This window comes from Notolabrus celidotus, chromosome 15 (genome assembly GCF_009762535.1).
Source record: "Notolabrus celidotus isolate fNotCel1 chromosome 15, fNotCel1.pri, whole genome shotgun sequence".
Classification (NCBI taxonomy): domain Eukaryota; kingdom Metazoa; phylum Chordata; class Actinopteri; order Labriformes; family Labridae; genus Notolabrus; species Notolabrus celidotus.
The window spans coordinates 13,151,340-13,169,032 of record NC_048286.1 but is presented as its reverse complement, the minus strand read 5'-3'; the positions used below and the strand labels follow the sequence as shown (position 1 = coordinate 13,169,032).

Here is a 17,693-nt window from a genome sequence, read left to right as displayed (position 1 = left end):
GCTACAGGACTGCATTCCTTTCCTGAACACCTCAGCCTTGGATTACACACCTACACCCACACGCAGCCCTCCAATGAGTTAATCCCATTTTCTACAGTCTGGTAAGAGGGTCACCATTGAGAAACATGACACATCCCCTGTTACAAGGAAAGAAGTAGTCATTTGTTTCATTTATAGTTGCATGTGTTATAAATTAAAGGATAGGTTAGAGCTGAAATGACACATGGAGCACTCACTTTTGAGCAACACTCTAAGTACTTCTGGCTCTCTTCATTCAAGTCAAAATATTGGGGTAATTACTAAAATATGTGCATAGAGTTTTGAGAGTCTATTTTCCCTTTGTGATTTCCCACCAGCAGCACACACTTCACTGAAGTAGTTTGGGGAATAAGATTTCATATGAAAGGCTTTTTTTAGTTCTGACAAAGCATTACAGTAAGTTTCGCAATCCAGAGATGAACCGCACAAATAAAAATAAAAAAAACCTACGTCCAAAATCTCTTTGTTTGCTTTGGGTGATGTGGCTTCTCTCAAAACCTTGATGGCAACGGGGATCTTCACATTCTCTCCCTCTGGAACCCACTGGCCCTGTGGGGAAACAAGTGTGTTATTGTACATGCTGTAATTACATTTGACATCATACGACCACATGTTTACATACAAATGTTAGTATGTACAGAACAAGCACAACTGCTGACATGTTGTTGAATGAAACTGCAAGAATGAAACCACACCCACAAAACTGGTGCTTCCTGTACTTGTGAGGACCTAGTGAATTTCCTTAAGGTTGTTCTAAAGCAGGGGTTTCCAAATTTTGCCAAGGATCCCCATGTAGCATTAGCTTCTGACAGGAACCCCCTCTTGCATAATTTCTTAAATTCCTTTTACATTATGATGGCAAATACCAAAAGATTGAATAATACAACTTATTAATAGATTTGCTATTTTCATTTAAAATTAATAACTTATTGTTCTTTTATTTTGTTTAATGTCTTTTTGTAAACTTTTGGGCACATCACAGCCATTCTTACTTGCTTTAGTAAAGCCATTTTCTCTCACACTGCCTCACACTGCCAAATTATAGACGCCAAGAAAATTTGGTGTAATTGTAGCAGCTGAGTCTTCTTCATTCAGGTCATATGGTGGTCTTTTTCTTTTCATATATTTTTCCATTTTAAGAAGAGATAGGAGGCTGGTTTTCAGTGTTGCAGCAACTTTCTGATAAATCAGTGTCATTTTAGCGGCTGCTTGATTCTGATTGGCTAAAGTGGTGTGTTGTCTTTTAAATTAGAAGGGTTGGAATAGGAAAAAGGAAAACAACAATTTTGACATGCAGCGATACATAATATCCAAATAGACATTCTAAAATGTTATTAGTGGATTTTTATTTTATTCCACTTTCCCTTCTCTTCCCTCCAAATTTCCACGATCCCCATCGCGCTTCGTGGTGACTTTTAAAAAACACTGTCCTCAAGTACAATTTTCAGGTACTTGTCTTTTCAGATGATGCTACTTTTATAATTTTCCTTCACTTCACTTTCAGGGAAAATAAAATTCTTTAATTCTGACTGCTGGATTCTCTATATGAAGTACCTGTTATCAATATGATGAACTGTCATAGATTAGACGACTAGTTAAGTAGCAAAAATAATCCCCCATATCATAACTCAAATAAAAAATGCTACTTGACCTTTAATAAAATAATTATATTGATTACACAAAATCAAACACTGTGATAATTATCATTCTGTTGATGTGTTTGTTACACTTTGAAGCCTATATTTTGATTTGAGGGAGAATTTATAATGCAGGAGTTTTACTTGAAATAAATTATTTTTATAGCCTTAAGTTTGCCTTTACTGTAGATGTGAATACTTCTCTCAGCAGAGACTTGACCTAACCTTGTATTTTTAATCCAGGCCACATCTTCTTAAATTAATCTTTAAGGCTGCATGCCAAAGAAAATAAAGAGATTGCTCTAGTAGACCCCCTCTGACAGTCACTGTTAGGCTGCAGAAGCATCAACATAGTTTTTGTGGACAGCTGTTCCAAATCATGGTATGCCCACTTAAAAACTCATCTTTGCAGTGACAGGGTTTTGTTATCTTAACTTCTTGACACTGTGAGTGAAAGGATCCCTACAGACGTTACCTCAGGTTTTAGACAGTTTTCCTGCAACAATTCACCTCTGTAACATTTCAGAGTGATATCTCTGTTTCTGGTTAAACAACGACAATGTTACTTTTTAACACAAAAGACTGTCTCTGTAGGGATTGGGAGACACATGAAACAACAATCAAAGGCACAGTTGGCCACAAGAATGAGCTTACAGCCTTTGCAGCCCATGTTACTTCTGCTGGCTGAGGCGGTGTATTGGAGCAATTCCAAACCTGTTTGTGCCCATGGATCATTTAAACAACAAATATGTTAAAAAGGACCATGGTTTGAAATACCAGGATTACCCTTTAACTTCCACTTCTAAACGGCTGAGCTCAATGTTTACTCTAACCTCAACTTGACCAAATTCAAACTGTAAAAAACAAGACTAACCCTCAAACAGCCCTTTCAAAAAATGTGCTTACTTTCCAACTCTGTCCAAAAATTCTCAAGGTCCAAAAGTCACAGTGGTCCTCACAAATATAGGAGTCTTAGACTACACACACACATTCACTTATTTTTGTTCTATGGAAGAACACTGTGGTAACCTACATTCTTTGTCTGGGGATTTACTCCAACCTTAACCTAAAAGCAACCTAAAATAGATCTTCAACTTTTTGGAGACAGGCCTGTCTTCTCTATACTGAAGATATATCCCTGTATGTCACAGTGTAAACATGTGTACCCACAAGAACATTAAAACAAGTACACACACACACACACACACACACACACACACACACACACACACACACACACACACACACACACACACACACACACACACACACACACACACACACACACACACACACACACACACACACACACACACACACACACACTGCTCTTTAAGTGAGATTGGAGTCGGTCATGCATGATCTGGCAAGTTTAAAATGTGTCTCTTAATTGAAAAATTGACAACAGATGTGGGTGAGGGAAACACTGAAGGGTGTTGGTTATATAAACTTGGCACATAAAGCACTCCTGAACTCCAGCTTCGATACAGCTAGGCAGAGAGGGGTAATTCTGACAGCAAGGTATTTTGAGACACAAACCTGAAGCATGGTAATACCTTGTATACTGTACCAAAAGCTCCTGATCCAAGCACTTTGATTTTCTTAAACTCCGGCTCCTTCAGGATCCGCAGCAGAGCCTGGTTCGGTGCCTCTCCACTCGGAGTGAGAGGTTCAACCAACTGGGAAAGAAAGGTTGAATATCTTACATAATGTCAGATAAATTACACGGCTAGGGTTTCAAAAACAACTACTTCCAACATCATAATGTCCCTGCAAGAGTGGTGACTCAGTCCCCTCATCTTACCTCTCTCTCTTGGAGAACTCTGCGCATGGTTCTCTTTCTCTTGATGTGTCGTCTGCGTAGCAACACGAACACAGACAGGCCCGCGATGAGAACAGCCAGCAGTCCACCAACCACACCAGCAGCAATCATGGAGAGACCGGAAGTGCTGAAAGACAGATGGGAGCTGACTTAAAAGTGCAGATAGGAAACAGAGCACATATACTAACTTATTAAAGAAGGAGAGATTAAATAAGGATGCTGAGTTAAGGAAAGTTAGTATATACTCCAGCGTCAGAAATCTGTGGTAATGTATTTACTCACCTTCTACCTTTGCAGCCGTCAGAACCAGGCCCGATGCACCTGTAATCAAATCGATACAAAGAGTATTACTTTATCGATCACTGTGTTTTATCAACGCTAATTCAACAAGTCATTTCATGTCATGAAAAAAATGAAAAATCATGGGGACACTTTGCACTTATTGTCCTTAAAATCATGAAAACATGAATAGTGAGTGTTCCATCATTTCTGCTAACCTTTTTAGTTAATTTTTGTAATGCAGTGCAGTCCTTTTAATCTTAATCCAAGACAGAATGGAAATGAAAGGCAAAGGATCACAAAATCTACAAAATGATGGAATGATTTAAAAAAATAAGAGAAGAATTGATGTTAAATATCACCCAAATTTTCTCTGTTCTTTGGGACACAAAAATGAGACATCACTGGTATTTTTCCTTTAATCTTAGTCCACATAATCCCTCCTTAATGTTCCGGTTTCATCATTCATCTCGGCAAACATTGCCTCATCTTGAAAGCTGACCTTTTTCCCCCCAGCTCAAGCCAACAGAACCGCAACTGACCCTTCTGGCTCCTGGATTAAGTTACTGCATCAACATTACCACACAAATGTTTGCACAGAGAAAAGTAGTGCCAGTTCTCAGTTCGGCGGAACAATGCTTTTACCCTTGGGTGCAGTTGTTGTGGCAGAGCTGGCACACTTTCATCTCATCCGCGTATTTCCACACCAGCGTGTCATCCTCCCCTGGCACGCCTTGTGGACAGCGAAGCACACAGAACAGTCCATCCTGGAAGTTGGCACACTTTGTACAGTTTCCAGAGCCCTGGAGGTAAAAAATAAAAAAGACTCCTGATGTTTACAGCTCTTGAGAGGAGTAGTAAATATTATGTAAACTGCAGTCTCATAGTAATAATTTGTTCAAGCAAGCTGCATCCATGTTTCTCATAAAGACGCAAATGTTTAGCAATAAAAGATCACACAGAGATGGCGGTAAGTTTACTTTAAGTCAGCACAACCTGACAATCTCACGCTGCAATCCAATACTTTATTTCAACCTTTCTACCTCATTTTCAATAACTCCCCTACTTTCTTCCCACAATCTCTTTAAAGGGGCTTGAACTTTTCCTTTTCAGTCAAAGATGGGATTATGTTCCTGTAAAAGTAAACAACTTCTTCACACACCCACACCTTTTAGTCCAAACAAAACACGTCTTGTGGCTTCACTTTAATTATTGTTTGTTAAAGCTGCTGCTGATGGAGAAATTGGTAGCACTAACACTTCTGCGATAGACTTCATGCAGCATAATTTGTTAGTTTCTTTTGGATTCTAATGCTGCAAAAACCAGACATTTATTGTTGACATCTTATCACCTCATTTCCAAGAAAAGGTTGGAATGCTGTGTAAAATGTAAATAGAATTAGGATGTGATGATTGGCAAAACATTTGAAAATAGCACCAATACAAAATATCAAACGTTGAAATGGAGAAATTAGAATTGTTTTGGAGAATAATATGCCAGTTTTGAATTTGATGGCAGAAACATGTTTAAAAAAAGTGTGACAGTGGCAACAAAAAGTTAGAAAAATTGTGAAATGCTAAAAGAAAACACCTGGTGGGAAATCTCGCAATCAGTTTAGCAAATCCTGTCATTCTGTATCTATTTACATTTAACACAACATCTCATTTCATTGTGGAAATGGGGTTCTGATTCATAAATAACGTCCACTTAGTTATCCTTTGTATTGATATTTTAGTTGTTTCACATACAGGCGCACTACAGGTTGCAGTCCCATTCATGCGTTGACACTCGGGGTGACACTCCATGCAGGTTTTATTCATGACCGCCTCCCGAGGCTCTCTGCAGAAAAAAAACAACATCACAGCTGACAGTCTCTCACTGCTAGTGTACCGCATTTCAAACAGTTACATGTAAAGTGAAATTCGTCATCCCTCTTTTGAGGCCATGAGTTAAATTGTAAGCAAGTCTGGACTCAATGTTTGACAAAGTTCTGCAAAGATAAACTGATGTGCAAGTGCAGCTGGAATGTTTTGTCTTCTGTCTACTAACAAGGACTTCAAAGCTCTGTTTTAACTTGCATCGATATTTTAATTTGCACACCTTCACAAGGCAGCTTTTTTTTTAAAGCAATCAGAAGCTATACTGAGTGCGAGTGGCTGGAAGTCTGTAAATTAATTCCTGGTAAACAAAACAAAACCATCATTAAAATATACCAGTCTTAAATCTCATGAATTTACTAGTCTCCACTCGGCTCTACTGTCACAATAACTAGGATTGTAATTAGTCTTAAAATTGTTTTAATAGTAAATCCCCAAATGTATTTAACACTGAAGGTATAAAAGCAGACTTTGAAGGAGTTAACTTTACAACACAAAGATCTGATACTCAGTTTGTTTGTTTGTCTTAAAAAAAGAACAGAGCGTTTCAAAGCTTGAAAAGCATCAAAACACAAACTCCTCCTCACCCCTCCAAGATGTTGCAGGAGTCAACACAGCTCTCTTCACGGCTGAAGTCACGGCAGGCAAAACACATGTCCGGGCCGGGGCCCCAGCAGCCATCAGCCGTACACTTCCTGTCACACGTTTCGTTCCTTCCAGCTGTAAAGAGACAAACAAACAACTCAACAAACAATCTTTCCTCCATAATTATCCAATTTAAGAAATTAGAGGTCATTAATTAAATCTGTCTTGCGCACTGGGTCAGCTGAAGCTACAAAGCAATAAGAGAGTGAAGCAATAAGAGAGTGACTGAGTCTGGTTTGGGAAAATATTTTCTATGTACCACACATAGCAGGATCAGAGTTCTCCTCTATGGTCGCAGTTTGGCTGGATGATTTGAAGAGCCTCTTCCAGTGGCTTTTATCAGTGTAACACAGGTTCTCGTTCTTATTGATGACCACATCTCCATCACTGATTTCTTTGAGGGAGCGAAGGCCGAGGCTCTGGATGTTAAGTTGAACCATCACCACGCTGCGACTGCCACTACAGAAAAAGAACAACAGTGGAACAGGAAGGGAAGCCCAACAAAAGGAAAGTTTTTATTCAGCCTTGTGTATTACTCAATGCTTGAAAAACAAATTAATTTCCTCTGATCCAGCTGTTGTGAATCTACAGGGGGTCTTTCCAAGGAACATACCGTTTAGTTCGCCCCCGAATGATCTCCAGATTCTCAAAAGGACTCAGTGAGGTCATGCTTTCCGGCCACGTTTGAATCCACAAATATCCTGAAGCGACAAACGGGAAGTTAATTGTGAAACATTTCAGTGTGTATTCAGCGCGTCATACATCTCCCAAGTCTAACACAGCCTTACCAGTAATTTCTTTCACCGTCTTAAACACATCAAGCTGGGAGGGAATCATCTTTGGTGTTTTGGTGTACGTGTCCCTACAGATAGCAAGGACACACATTTTAAATGCAGTTGGCACAGATTAGAGACATATTACGGAGTTGAGGCTGTAATGATGTTTGTGTCATTGACTTACCCATGAATTGAAGTGAAAATGATGGCTATGTTTCCATTGATTTTAGTGCAGTTTTTAAAGGAGTCAATGTTGGTGGCGTTAATGGACAGGGTGTGAGTCATGTTCCCTGTTCCAAGTCCATTACACACTAAAAACCATAAAAAAATATTAGTCCAGAATATAAGTACCAACACTTATCTTAAGCTTTTGGAACTTCCTCTTATTTCTGGTATTAAGCATTACCCAAACTAAGGAGGTAATACAGCAAATGACTCTGCAGTTTTCAGAGTCATTACGTTGGTAAAAAAGAAACAACACATGAATAGTATCAACTTTCATCAGCAAAATATATTCAGTAAAAGTATCCTGTCAGCAGTGTGTTCCTTTATAGTGGTGTAATACACAGCCGTGTTGAATGCTTGACTCTGATTGGTCAATACTCCATAGAAGCAATCTGTTATTTCTCGATAAGAAACCATTGGTTTCAGGAAGAAGCTAAACCGCCCTGCTTTGTGTCTGCTCATCCTGCCAGGGTCCACCATAACATTATACCTGACTTATCATACATTCTAAAAATAGAATAACCATTAGCTAAACAAATGAACAAAAACAGAGTTTGGGCATATAATAATAGGCCAAACAAGTTTAAAAAATGTGTTAAAATGTGCACATTTTGAAAAAGATAACTTGATAACGCAATTTGTCTTTAATTTTATCCATGCAGTTTTTGTGTGAATGTTCCTTGAAGCTTAGCATGACTACTAGCAACAGTGGGAAAAAACTACCCTGGGTCTGTCTGACCAAGCAGCAAAGTATTGGCCTTTAAGATTCTGTGAAGCTGGAGTTTCATTAGAATAAAATGGAAGCACTCTAGCACCTTGGAATTCTAATTTAGCACTATACTTGTGGAAAGTATGTATGAGTCAGAAATATGTCCCCAGGTTGCACAGTGATGGTTTAACCCCCTACCTTTTGGACACGGCCCATCACACTTTGCACACTTCCTGATTCCTCCCTCGTCCACCTCGTATGTGTTACCGCTGCACGTCCGCACGCATGCTCCGTGATCAGTCACAACATAGTTATCTGCAGTGATTGCAAAATACAAGCTGTTACTGCATAGTCACGTAGAATTCAACAACTAAAGGTTGAATATTACAAAGAATCAGAGCACAAAAGAGCCTCAACATTACAGCATAAATCAATCTAACTTCTAAGATTGTATGAGTTATACCACCAGTGTGACTTTGCAGTAAGTATGTTATAAAACTGAAAGCAATATAGCCTGAGTAAAGCTGGGGCAGAGCTGTGTAAGTTAAACTGAGAGAGAGAAGTGTTGCATTAACACGCCCTGAAACTCAATCATTTTCTTTCCGTGTTTATACAGTTTATAATTAAACTGAGACTAACTGTAACCACTGAATGTCTAACGGCTCTGAAGGACAACCAGGCCACTCGTTCAGCTTATCACAATGTGAAAAAGCTCGTAATCACACATGGCCAGTTTCATATGGGCCATTGAAGCAACCTAGTTTTCTTTTATTTATCTTGGCTGTCAAGATAAGAGCTATAGAGCAGACTTCTATACAAAGTGATTAATATACCAGTGTCATGAAGGTTTAGAGACAGTTTGGATGTAAAATACAGAAAGTTTCTCTGTTTATAGTCCTTCTTACGTGGGCAGCTCTTGACGCAGGTGGCCCCAAAGTTGTACTTCCCGTGTGGGTTGGGTACCAGCTGGTGCAGGTTGGGGTCGTAGCGCATGAGGCCCGGGCAGGCGTCCTTACACACCCCATCATCCTGGAAATCCCGACAGGCCTGCAGCACAAACAACAGTCATCCAGCAGTCTGGGACCATAACAGAGCCCCACAGTAATGATAACACTGCATTCCTCTATCACAGCCTTGGCTTAATCCTCAGAGCTGCACAGAGAGGGAGAGCAGACGCTGATACTCGAGGCAGTGCCAGATGAAAGATTTAATCTGCAGTTATATGTCTCATTGGTACTGAAACCAATAACAGCTAAAAGTTCTGATCATAAAAGCAGATGCTGCTGAGTGAGGGCTTTGTTTTATGGCAGGCTTCAAATCCAGATTTAATGCAGAGGTATAAAACATTCAGTGTTTTTTTTATTTAAGCTTCTCCTCCATTACTCTTGTCCTCCATATGAAGGTGTCTTCCTCTCACCAGACAGTCTGTAGCCCTTGGTCCCGTGCAGCCTGCAGCACAGTGCTCATTACAGCAGTCACTGGGTGAAGGTCCTTTGCATCTTCTAGAGCACTGCTGTGCACAATTCAGCTTAGTAACTGGAATATAGAGCAGTACAAAGTCAGTGGGATGACCTCCAGCAAGTTTTGTTTCCGTTGATTTTGAGGCTGTGTTAAAACTTTGAATACATTTTAAAATTGTGCTACAAACAATGTAGCATACTTGCAACTTATTTTCACCTTGCTGCTGATGGTATACAGTGAAAATGTCAATAACAGACCATGTTATGCAAAACACAGCACTTTGGGGGCTTATTTGTGAATACTGCCAGCATAGTGGACAACTGCAGTGGACACCACAGAAAATGTGAATCCTTCTGGTATTTATCAGAACGTAAATGTTTCTTGTTCTAGATTGACAGCTCGATTGATCTTCTCAGGCTCAATTGAAGCCTCATATTTCATAAGAATATGAATGTAGACAAAAAATTTAAGGTTGAATAAAGATACCTTAAAAAAACATGGCAAAATAAAGTGTTTTCCTGGTCATACAAAATTATATATACTGTGTACTGTATAATAACAAATCTTAAAAAGACAGCTCACATGTCTGACAGTTTTCAGGACCAGATGCCCAGCATGACCCGTTGAAGCAGCTTGAGTCACATGTTTTACCTGTAAGAACAGGACCATCAGAAACAAAGAGGGTCAAATGTTCATTTCAAACTGTTGACATTCTTGAACACAGCACAAATCAGTGATCTACTCACAGCGCGGGTTTTTGCTTGCCAATGGGAGCTCCATGACAGGTTTGTTGTCAGCATTGATGATATCGTACCACTGTATTGTTTCAACATTACATAGACGACCAGTTCCAAACTTTACACCTCCTTTAAGAATTTCTGTAAAAGAGAGAAAAAAGGCTTTTGGGATATAACAATTCACTTAAAGACGCACAATTCTGTGAAGCTTTCTCATCACTAAAAACTGAAATAATATGAATGTGAAGTTACCTGTGAGGCTGGTGAGAATAAGCTCATTGGTGCCCTGACCTGTCGTTTTTTCATGATTGGCTAACACAGCAAGAGCAAAGTCTCCCTCATAGAGAGAATGACCTCGAATGATACGAAGGTTCTCCAGAGAAATCCTGGACGCTGTGTTGAGGGCAATCAGGACGTAGCCGCCAACTTCTTCAATAGACTGTGGAAAAATATGAGATTGTTGTTGTTATTGTTAACTGGGTTAGCTAATTTGTAATGTCAGTAATTTTCCAAACAAAAATTAGAATCAAAGAGAATGAAAACTGAACCTACATGAAGGCTTTCTCCTATTAGGAATGTAACAGCTGGACTTTATCAAGTAAGATTCTATCAAACTTAAAATGTAGAAGCAAGAGAGACAAAAATAGGTTTGGAAAAAGTGTGGAGGTAATGCCCTCCCCTCCCCACAAGTGGAAATTAGATCCCCAAACTTCTGCACAATATCTGCTGATGTATTTTATTCTGCGTTCAAGTTTGCAAGCTTGCATGCGAGTGTGTGTGTGTGTGGTCCCTCTTCACATCTGCCCCAGTGTTCACAGCCTTGTCTTTACAGCTGGGGTTCAAGCAAAAGCTTCAACCAGAGCGTCATAAACACATTGAATCATCCGTCACAACGGACTCACTCTCCACTGATTTTGATTATCTGCACTGAAGCGATAAGAGTGGCTATGACGAGCCTGTAAAGATCCAGGATAGATTGTCTGACAAAGTGGCTTTAGACCACCGAAGAGACTCTTTAAATAAACTGATAGTAGGAAACTTTCCCCATCTGTCATTTGCATGTGCATTTATGAAGTCTTTACCCTGAGGAAGGACAGGTCACGGTGCTCCTCCATGTAGGTGATCTCTAGGTTTTCCAGGACCACAGTGCAGTTGCTGTACGTCTTCACCATGTTCACATAGTGGTCTTCTTTTGAACCCAGTAGGTTTAAGCGGTTGGTGATGCCTTGGCATACTGCTAGAAAAACAAAAACAACAGAATAATTTGTAAGATTGAGTTGCAGCACAAGATGCAAACCATTTTGGAGCATTTGCACGATTGATTATCCAAGGCCCACGGTGCTATCATCACACATTCACTGCTTATGTAACTCATTGGCTCCAACTTACAACTTTCTGTGCGTGTGTCTCTGTTTGTGAATCTTGGTCTGCGCAGTCATAACTTGGCCAGCTGTCATGTGAAAAATAAGCGATCTGGATTGCATCTACAGTCAGAATCAGATCTCACCAACGAAGTGATTTCTGGCTCATGAGTCAAAGTGAGCTGGCTGTATTTATACTGGCAGAGGCCTGAATCTTTCCACTGCATCGCAGGCTAGTTTAAACAACCACTGCAACCGACATCTCCAGGCCCGCTGTGTCATTTCAGAGAAAAAAAGATTTGGTGTGTCATATATTCCATGAGATTTGTGAGTGTGCTTCTTTGGGGGGAAATGTATCTTTCTAAATCTCATGATTAATAGCCAATTCAATAACTTTAGCCTTGTTAAAGCGTATTTGCTTTTAGGGCAGGTTCCTGACATGACTAAATAAAATCTCAGGGCCTAAATCAAATGCTGATCCATGCAGTTCAGTTTGATACAGAGCAGCTATTGCGGGGGAGATTCACCAAACTGCAGTCATGGGCTGATAAGGCGTTATGCAATTAAGTGTTTGGATAAGGAGAGCCGCATTACTGATAAGCACAGAAAAAACAAGAGGCTTTTTTAAAGTGGTAGTTTTCAAAGGAAGAGTTTTAGGAAAGCGTGTTATCATTTCCCTGAGCTGGTCAGACAGGTTCTGACTGGCACAGAAGAGAGTCAGCTGTGTCTAACACCATTGACATCACTAATACACGCACACATGCAGACGCTCTGCATGCACACATAATGAGTATATAATGATTTTCTCTTTTAGGTCTCTAATTTGTGGTTAGCTTGAGCAACAGGGTCAGAAAAACAACATATTCTTCCTCCTTTTCAGAAATGATGGCGTTGTTGTAATGTCTCTTGGGTCACATTCCACAACGTGTCTGCTCTTGACTAGAAGAGAGCCAAAATATAATACGCTGCTGAGAATTCTGGGACACACCTCGCAGCACCAAATGTAATTTCACTGTGGCATGTCTGATTTACCAAATTTTCTAAAAATGTTGTCATCTTTTAGCTCTGTCAAACTGGTTTAAGAAGTCAATATTTTTCATCCTTTGTGTGTTTTTCTCATGTTGTTGACTTCAATTCGCACAAACCAACCACACCAGGGCACCATATCAGAGAGAATTAGTCACAAACATCTGTCTCCCACCTCGCTATTCACCTCCTCCTCATTAGTTTGTCCCTGAGGGATCTCCCCGACTTAAACCCTGCAGTCCAGCAGCCTATCATCCAGGCTGCAACAAAGGGTATACTAGCAAGAGCAAGCTGATCACTTTAATTAGGAGCAATGTGAGATGTAATTAGCTGCTTAATTATAACTCAGACTGAGAGACCTAACTGTAAAAAACAAAACAAATGCTGCCATTATTGTGAAGCTGTGAAAATTACTGAACCTGATTTGTACTGTTTGCTTGTGGTGATACTGATAATGGCTAATTAGTCTGTGGGCTACCATATTCAGTATGTATATAGCTTGCAGGTGCATATATACAACCTGCTTCCTGTCTGTATGTTTTGTTAGGTTCATATTCATGATGAGCAGTAAAGTTTTCGTTTAGCAGGTGACTAAAGGTTCAACAAACTTCCCCCTAACAGAAACTAACACTGGTGTTGTGCACACGAAAGAAAAAAACGTTGATTGCTCAAGCTAGCAGAGGGATAGTAAACACTTCAGTTGTGATTTCAAAACTGAGTTGCAGGTGGTAGGTGACCTGATATCCAGGATCATAAACTGACTTCCTCATCAGGCTGCAACATAGGGGGAAGAAGCAAGGTCAGGTTATACCATAGCAAAAGATTGCCTCATGTGCCTACATCTTCTTACAATACTGCCTACTCCCGAATTTCCCTCCCCGGGATAAATAAAGTATTTCTGATTCTGATTCTGAATCTGATACAAATGACTCCCATATACAGTGACAATAAAAAAGGTTGCACAACCTGAAAACTACCTTTGTGATGGTAGAGACAGACAACAGTAGTGTTAAGAAACCCTTACAGTCTGGAAACGACTGGGAAACTTTTTATCCCATAGTGTCTGATTCAATTTTGACTCATCAAACACGCCACCAAACAGCTTTTCTGTCTGCCATCTGCCAAAATGTAAGGGTGGAGCCTTCAATGACGTAACTGATACTGTGACAAAGACTAATTACAGATTGCTTCACTTCCTTCAGCTGTATTGTCGTCACATAAAGTTCAGGAGGTAACTAGGAATAAGGAGTGGCAGTTCTGGTACATATACTCAGGACTCTGTGCATGTCTGTGTGTACGTGGGTGTATGTGGGTGTGTGTCTGTTGGAGTGTGCATAACTGTAAAGAGTTCCCTGGATTGCACTACACTGATCAGCACCAAGCCAGCGCTTTTCAAAAGACTTGATAAACCTGATCATTACTCATCTAAGCTTGTTGAAATGTGCGGTTGCATATTGCTCTCATGGTGTTTACTTGGAGACTAGTGCTAGAAGTCGAGGGTGTGTGGTGGATATTTGTTTCTTGAGGCTATACGATCTGTAAAACTGAAAAAAAGTGGACCACATCTGTTTCAACAAAATATTTTTAGCTCATTATCCAGGGGCTTACTCAATACACACTAAAGTACCACACTAGAGTTGAGAATACGCATGTTGCTGTTGGAGAGTCGCTGGACAATCAGAGCTTTAGCTTCCTGTATTTCTCTCCAAAATGTAGAAATTGAGGCAACATTACTCAAATTTAACCACTTAATTCATAAAAGAAAGCTTTAATGTGCATGTAAAGCACAGAATGACAGGAAATATACCAACAACTCTCACAAAACAAAACTAAGAGAAAGGTATCAGGAGCAAGGTTGAAGCTATACTGCTAGCAAGCAGTTAGCTTAGTTGCTGAGCTAACTGGCTGCTTGTAGAGGCTTTATGTTGTATTCCAGCAGAATTCCAGCAATCTTTTCATCTAGTTTCCTGAAAGAGTGTCAATATATCTGCTAAAAAACACAGAAAACTCCCCAAATGCAGGCATTATTGGAGCACAGTTGGCCTTGTGGGATGAGCGCGTGCCACATAAACAGACGCTAGTCCTAGTCGCAGCGGCCGCGGGTTCGACTCCAAGCCGAGACCCTTTGCAGCATGTCTTTCCCCACTCTCTGCTCCACGCATCTCTTGTCTCTCTTCAGCTTTCCTATCCATTAAAGACGAAAAAGCCCCAAAATACAACTTTTTAAAAAGGCAGTGATGAAAGAGATGCTAATTTTGCTTCTGTTATTGTCTCTCTCCTTCATTATTCGTTGGCATTAAACTGTAAAACTTGAACTTTTCATTTAACTTTGAAACAGAAGTACTCCTTTGTCAGAGAAAAAGGGACCTGGTAAAGCAGAGTAGGAAACCAAAGTCATGGAAGACAACATTTACAGTAAACAATAGAGGAACATTAACCAAACACGGTAGGATCAAATAAAACAATGTTAATCCAAAAACTAACCAAAGGAAAGTCGAAAGAAAATCACATTTTGAGGTCACATTTAAATGTTTGGTGGAAACTTTGTATTTTTCTGTCCATGAGAGGAAATCCTGAATATCCAAACCTAACTTTCCTTGGACACATCAAAAATATCCCTTACTCACCTAATGGTTTCCTATGGCATGCCGAGTCACGCAAAACCTTAAAATCATCAAGTTTTTCTACAGACAACAGGCATGATCCTGCTGCGTCGTCTTCCTCTAATTCACTACCTGCAATTCAATTACGCTGTGTCCAGAGTCTGGGAATCAAATTATCTGAAAACTTACACATAATTAATGGGAAGTAACCTTGCTAACTGACATGACTTGTTTATTTCTCCCTCCAAGTCAGCGGCATTACGGGAGGGTATGTTATGTAACTCAATAAGCACTGTTTCTCTGCTGATAACAAATCAATGCCAGGATTAACTGCCCTACTTAGAGGTAAATTATTGTTACCCCCCTATGTCTGTGCACATGTATGGTAGGGACATGGTGATAAGAGCAGGAAAAAAAACACATGTTCTGCTTTTATAGACCTCGCTTTAAACTTGGGGCTCACTTGGGGTTGCTTTAACTCATATTTCCAGACCTTCAAAATTCAAGGAAGCATAAATCTCTCAAAGCTATCAGGGAAGAAAAGCCACTTCCTTGATTTTCTCTGGCTCAGATTCAGGAGGAGATGAGGGATCAAATGTCACATAAAGCAGCAGCACAAGTACAAATGTGTGCATTCTTTGTTGGTGTACCATATCTTTGCAAACCAAACACACTTTGTAGTGTAGTTGACAGAATTTCATGATATCCTGCACTCTGCAAAGGGGAAACGCTATCTTCCTCTGCGTGGGAGATGCATCAATCCCTTGGAGAAAACATCTTGGGGCCTCAGAGAAGAGAAAAAAAGGGGCCAGTAAGGACGAGAGGATACCCCCCTCCCCACTTTCCCTCCCTATCCCCAGTGAATGCAATAACACAAGTCCCTTTGACATCTCAGGAAGTTGATCTTTGCATGGGGTCAGTTCCACACGGCTACCCTGTGATGCTGAACCAGATGGTAGCTGATTGTCGATTCCAGTGGAGGAGGATGAGCATAATGTACTATGGGAGAAACAGAACTGATGGAAAGGAAGTGTGTGGAGAAAAAAAAAGAAGAGCTAGGAGAGGTTTGTGGTTAAGCTAACCGAGATGTGGATGTGGGACACAGCAGTCGGCTGTGGGGTCAAAAAGTGAAAAGGGGGTGTAAAGCCTCTCACTTGATGTATGAACATAGCTGACCTTTTCAGGAAGGCTAACAAAGGGGACGAACCATGTGACAGGCCAGCTGTAGCCGAACACAAGCAAATGAAGCGTCCCGCTGAATACATATCCTCTAAACAGATCAAGCCAAGAGACTAGACTCTCACTGTGAGCGCAGTCAGTGAAGTTTAGTCTGTTAAAAGCTCAGCAAAGTGACCAAATAAAGACCAAAAAGGCTAATGTTTACTCTCCGCTCCCGAAGAGCACTCTCTACCAGTCAGTGAGACACTCCAGATACCTGTGGCTGGGCCCATGTTCATGTTTACTCTGCACCTCAGTGTGAGGAAACTGTGGATTTGGGTTCAGCACAAACACAGGAATACAGCATGTATACTCACACTGCTGCGTACTGTGGTCAGTGATTTTAAAGACCTTTAGGACTATAAATTAGCTCAACACAGCTGCTCATCCAAATAAGATCATATTTATAAAATTCAACAGAAATATTTCTTCATGGAGAGAGCGTCACATGTCACTGTCGGCAGTTTTCGGAGGAAAAAAAATCTGTGGAAAGTAGTCCCAGGGAAATTGCCCTAATTGACATCTGTGGATTATCCATCCTAACAAAGACATTGTTCCTGGAAAACTGAGGTTAAGTTTCCTTTTTAAAAACTGCAGTATTCAATATCTTTATGTAAACACTTGGATAGATCATGTGTCTCATGTGAAGAGGCCAGCTGGCAATCTTTTTCAGCAAAGACACTGTGGGAAAACTTCTCTATGCCACCTATCCATCCATGTGCACAGAAGTTAGCAAGAAGGAAGTTAGCAGCTAGGTGGTGCACGTGTAAATGGAAATCCAACTGGAGGTAAGAATAAGTGAATATTATAGTAAATGGACTGTGTTTATAAAGCGCTGTCTCTAGTCTTCTAACCACTCAAATCGCCATTATATCACATGTCACATTCACCTATTCACACAACATTCATACACTGATGGCAGAGGCTGCTAAGTAAAGCACCCACCTGTATAAACTAATTAGATTCACACACCGCTGGCGCAGCCACAGGGGGCATGTTAGTGTCCTGCCCAAGGACACTTCAGCATGTGGACAGCATGACCTGCAATCGAACCCCCAGACTTCTATGAAAATCTTTTATTGTATTCGTGCTAGTTATCATTCGGGCTAGTGCTGTGAATAATCAACATACGACCCATTTATCTCAATAGTCAATGATGCATTCATTACCCAACAGCGGTGCCCATGACAGAGGAGATAAATAAACCCTAAATGATAGAAGATGCACCGGAAAAGGCATAAATTACCGGGCAGCGAGTTGATTTATTGGGGGTAGTTA

The 17,693-nt window shown here is 40.4% G+C and overlaps 1 protein-coding gene across 2 annotated transcripts in view; it reads right to left on the bottom strand.

The window, feature by feature from the left end:
- Positions 1-17,693, bottom strand: part of egfra (epidermal growth factor receptor a (erythroblastic leukemia viral (v-erb-b) oncogene homolog, avian)) — a 47,073-nt gene that overhangs the window by 11,951 nt on the left and 17,429 nt on the right. Inside the window, exons 2-19 of one of the 2 annotated variants that reach the window (XM_034703793.1) lie at positions 11,290-11,444; positions 10,460-10,646; positions 10,217-10,348; positions 10,053-10,121; positions 9,427-9,545; positions 8,915-9,056; positions 8,208-8,324; positions 7,260-7,386; positions 7,088-7,161; positions 6,913-7,000; positions 6,559-6,758; positions 6,242-6,374; positions 5,526-5,616; positions 4,423-4,580; positions 3,781-3,819; positions 3,481-3,625; positions 3,233-3,355; positions 490-588 (exon numbers count right to left, since the gene is read on the bottom strand). In XM_034703793.1, coding sequence (XP_034559684.1) covers positions 490-588; positions 3,233-3,355; positions 3,481-3,625; positions 3,781-3,819; positions 4,423-4,580; positions 5,526-5,616; positions 6,242-6,374; positions 6,559-6,758; positions 6,913-7,000; positions 7,088-7,161; positions 7,260-7,386; positions 8,208-8,324; positions 8,915-9,056; positions 9,427-9,545; positions 10,053-10,121; positions 10,217-10,348; positions 10,460-10,646; positions 11,290-11,444 — 2,198 coding nt within the window. The remainder of the gene's footprint in view (positions 1-489; positions 589-3,232; positions 3,356-3,480; positions 3,626-3,780; positions 3,820-4,422; positions 4,581-5,525; positions 5,617-6,241; positions 6,375-6,558; positions 6,759-6,912; positions 7,001-7,087; positions 7,162-7,259; positions 7,387-8,207; positions 8,325-8,914; positions 9,057-9,426; positions 9,546-10,052; positions 10,122-10,216; positions 10,349-10,459; positions 10,647-11,289; positions 11,445-17,693) is intronic. The other variant, XM_034703794.1, reaches the window with a different exon arrangement.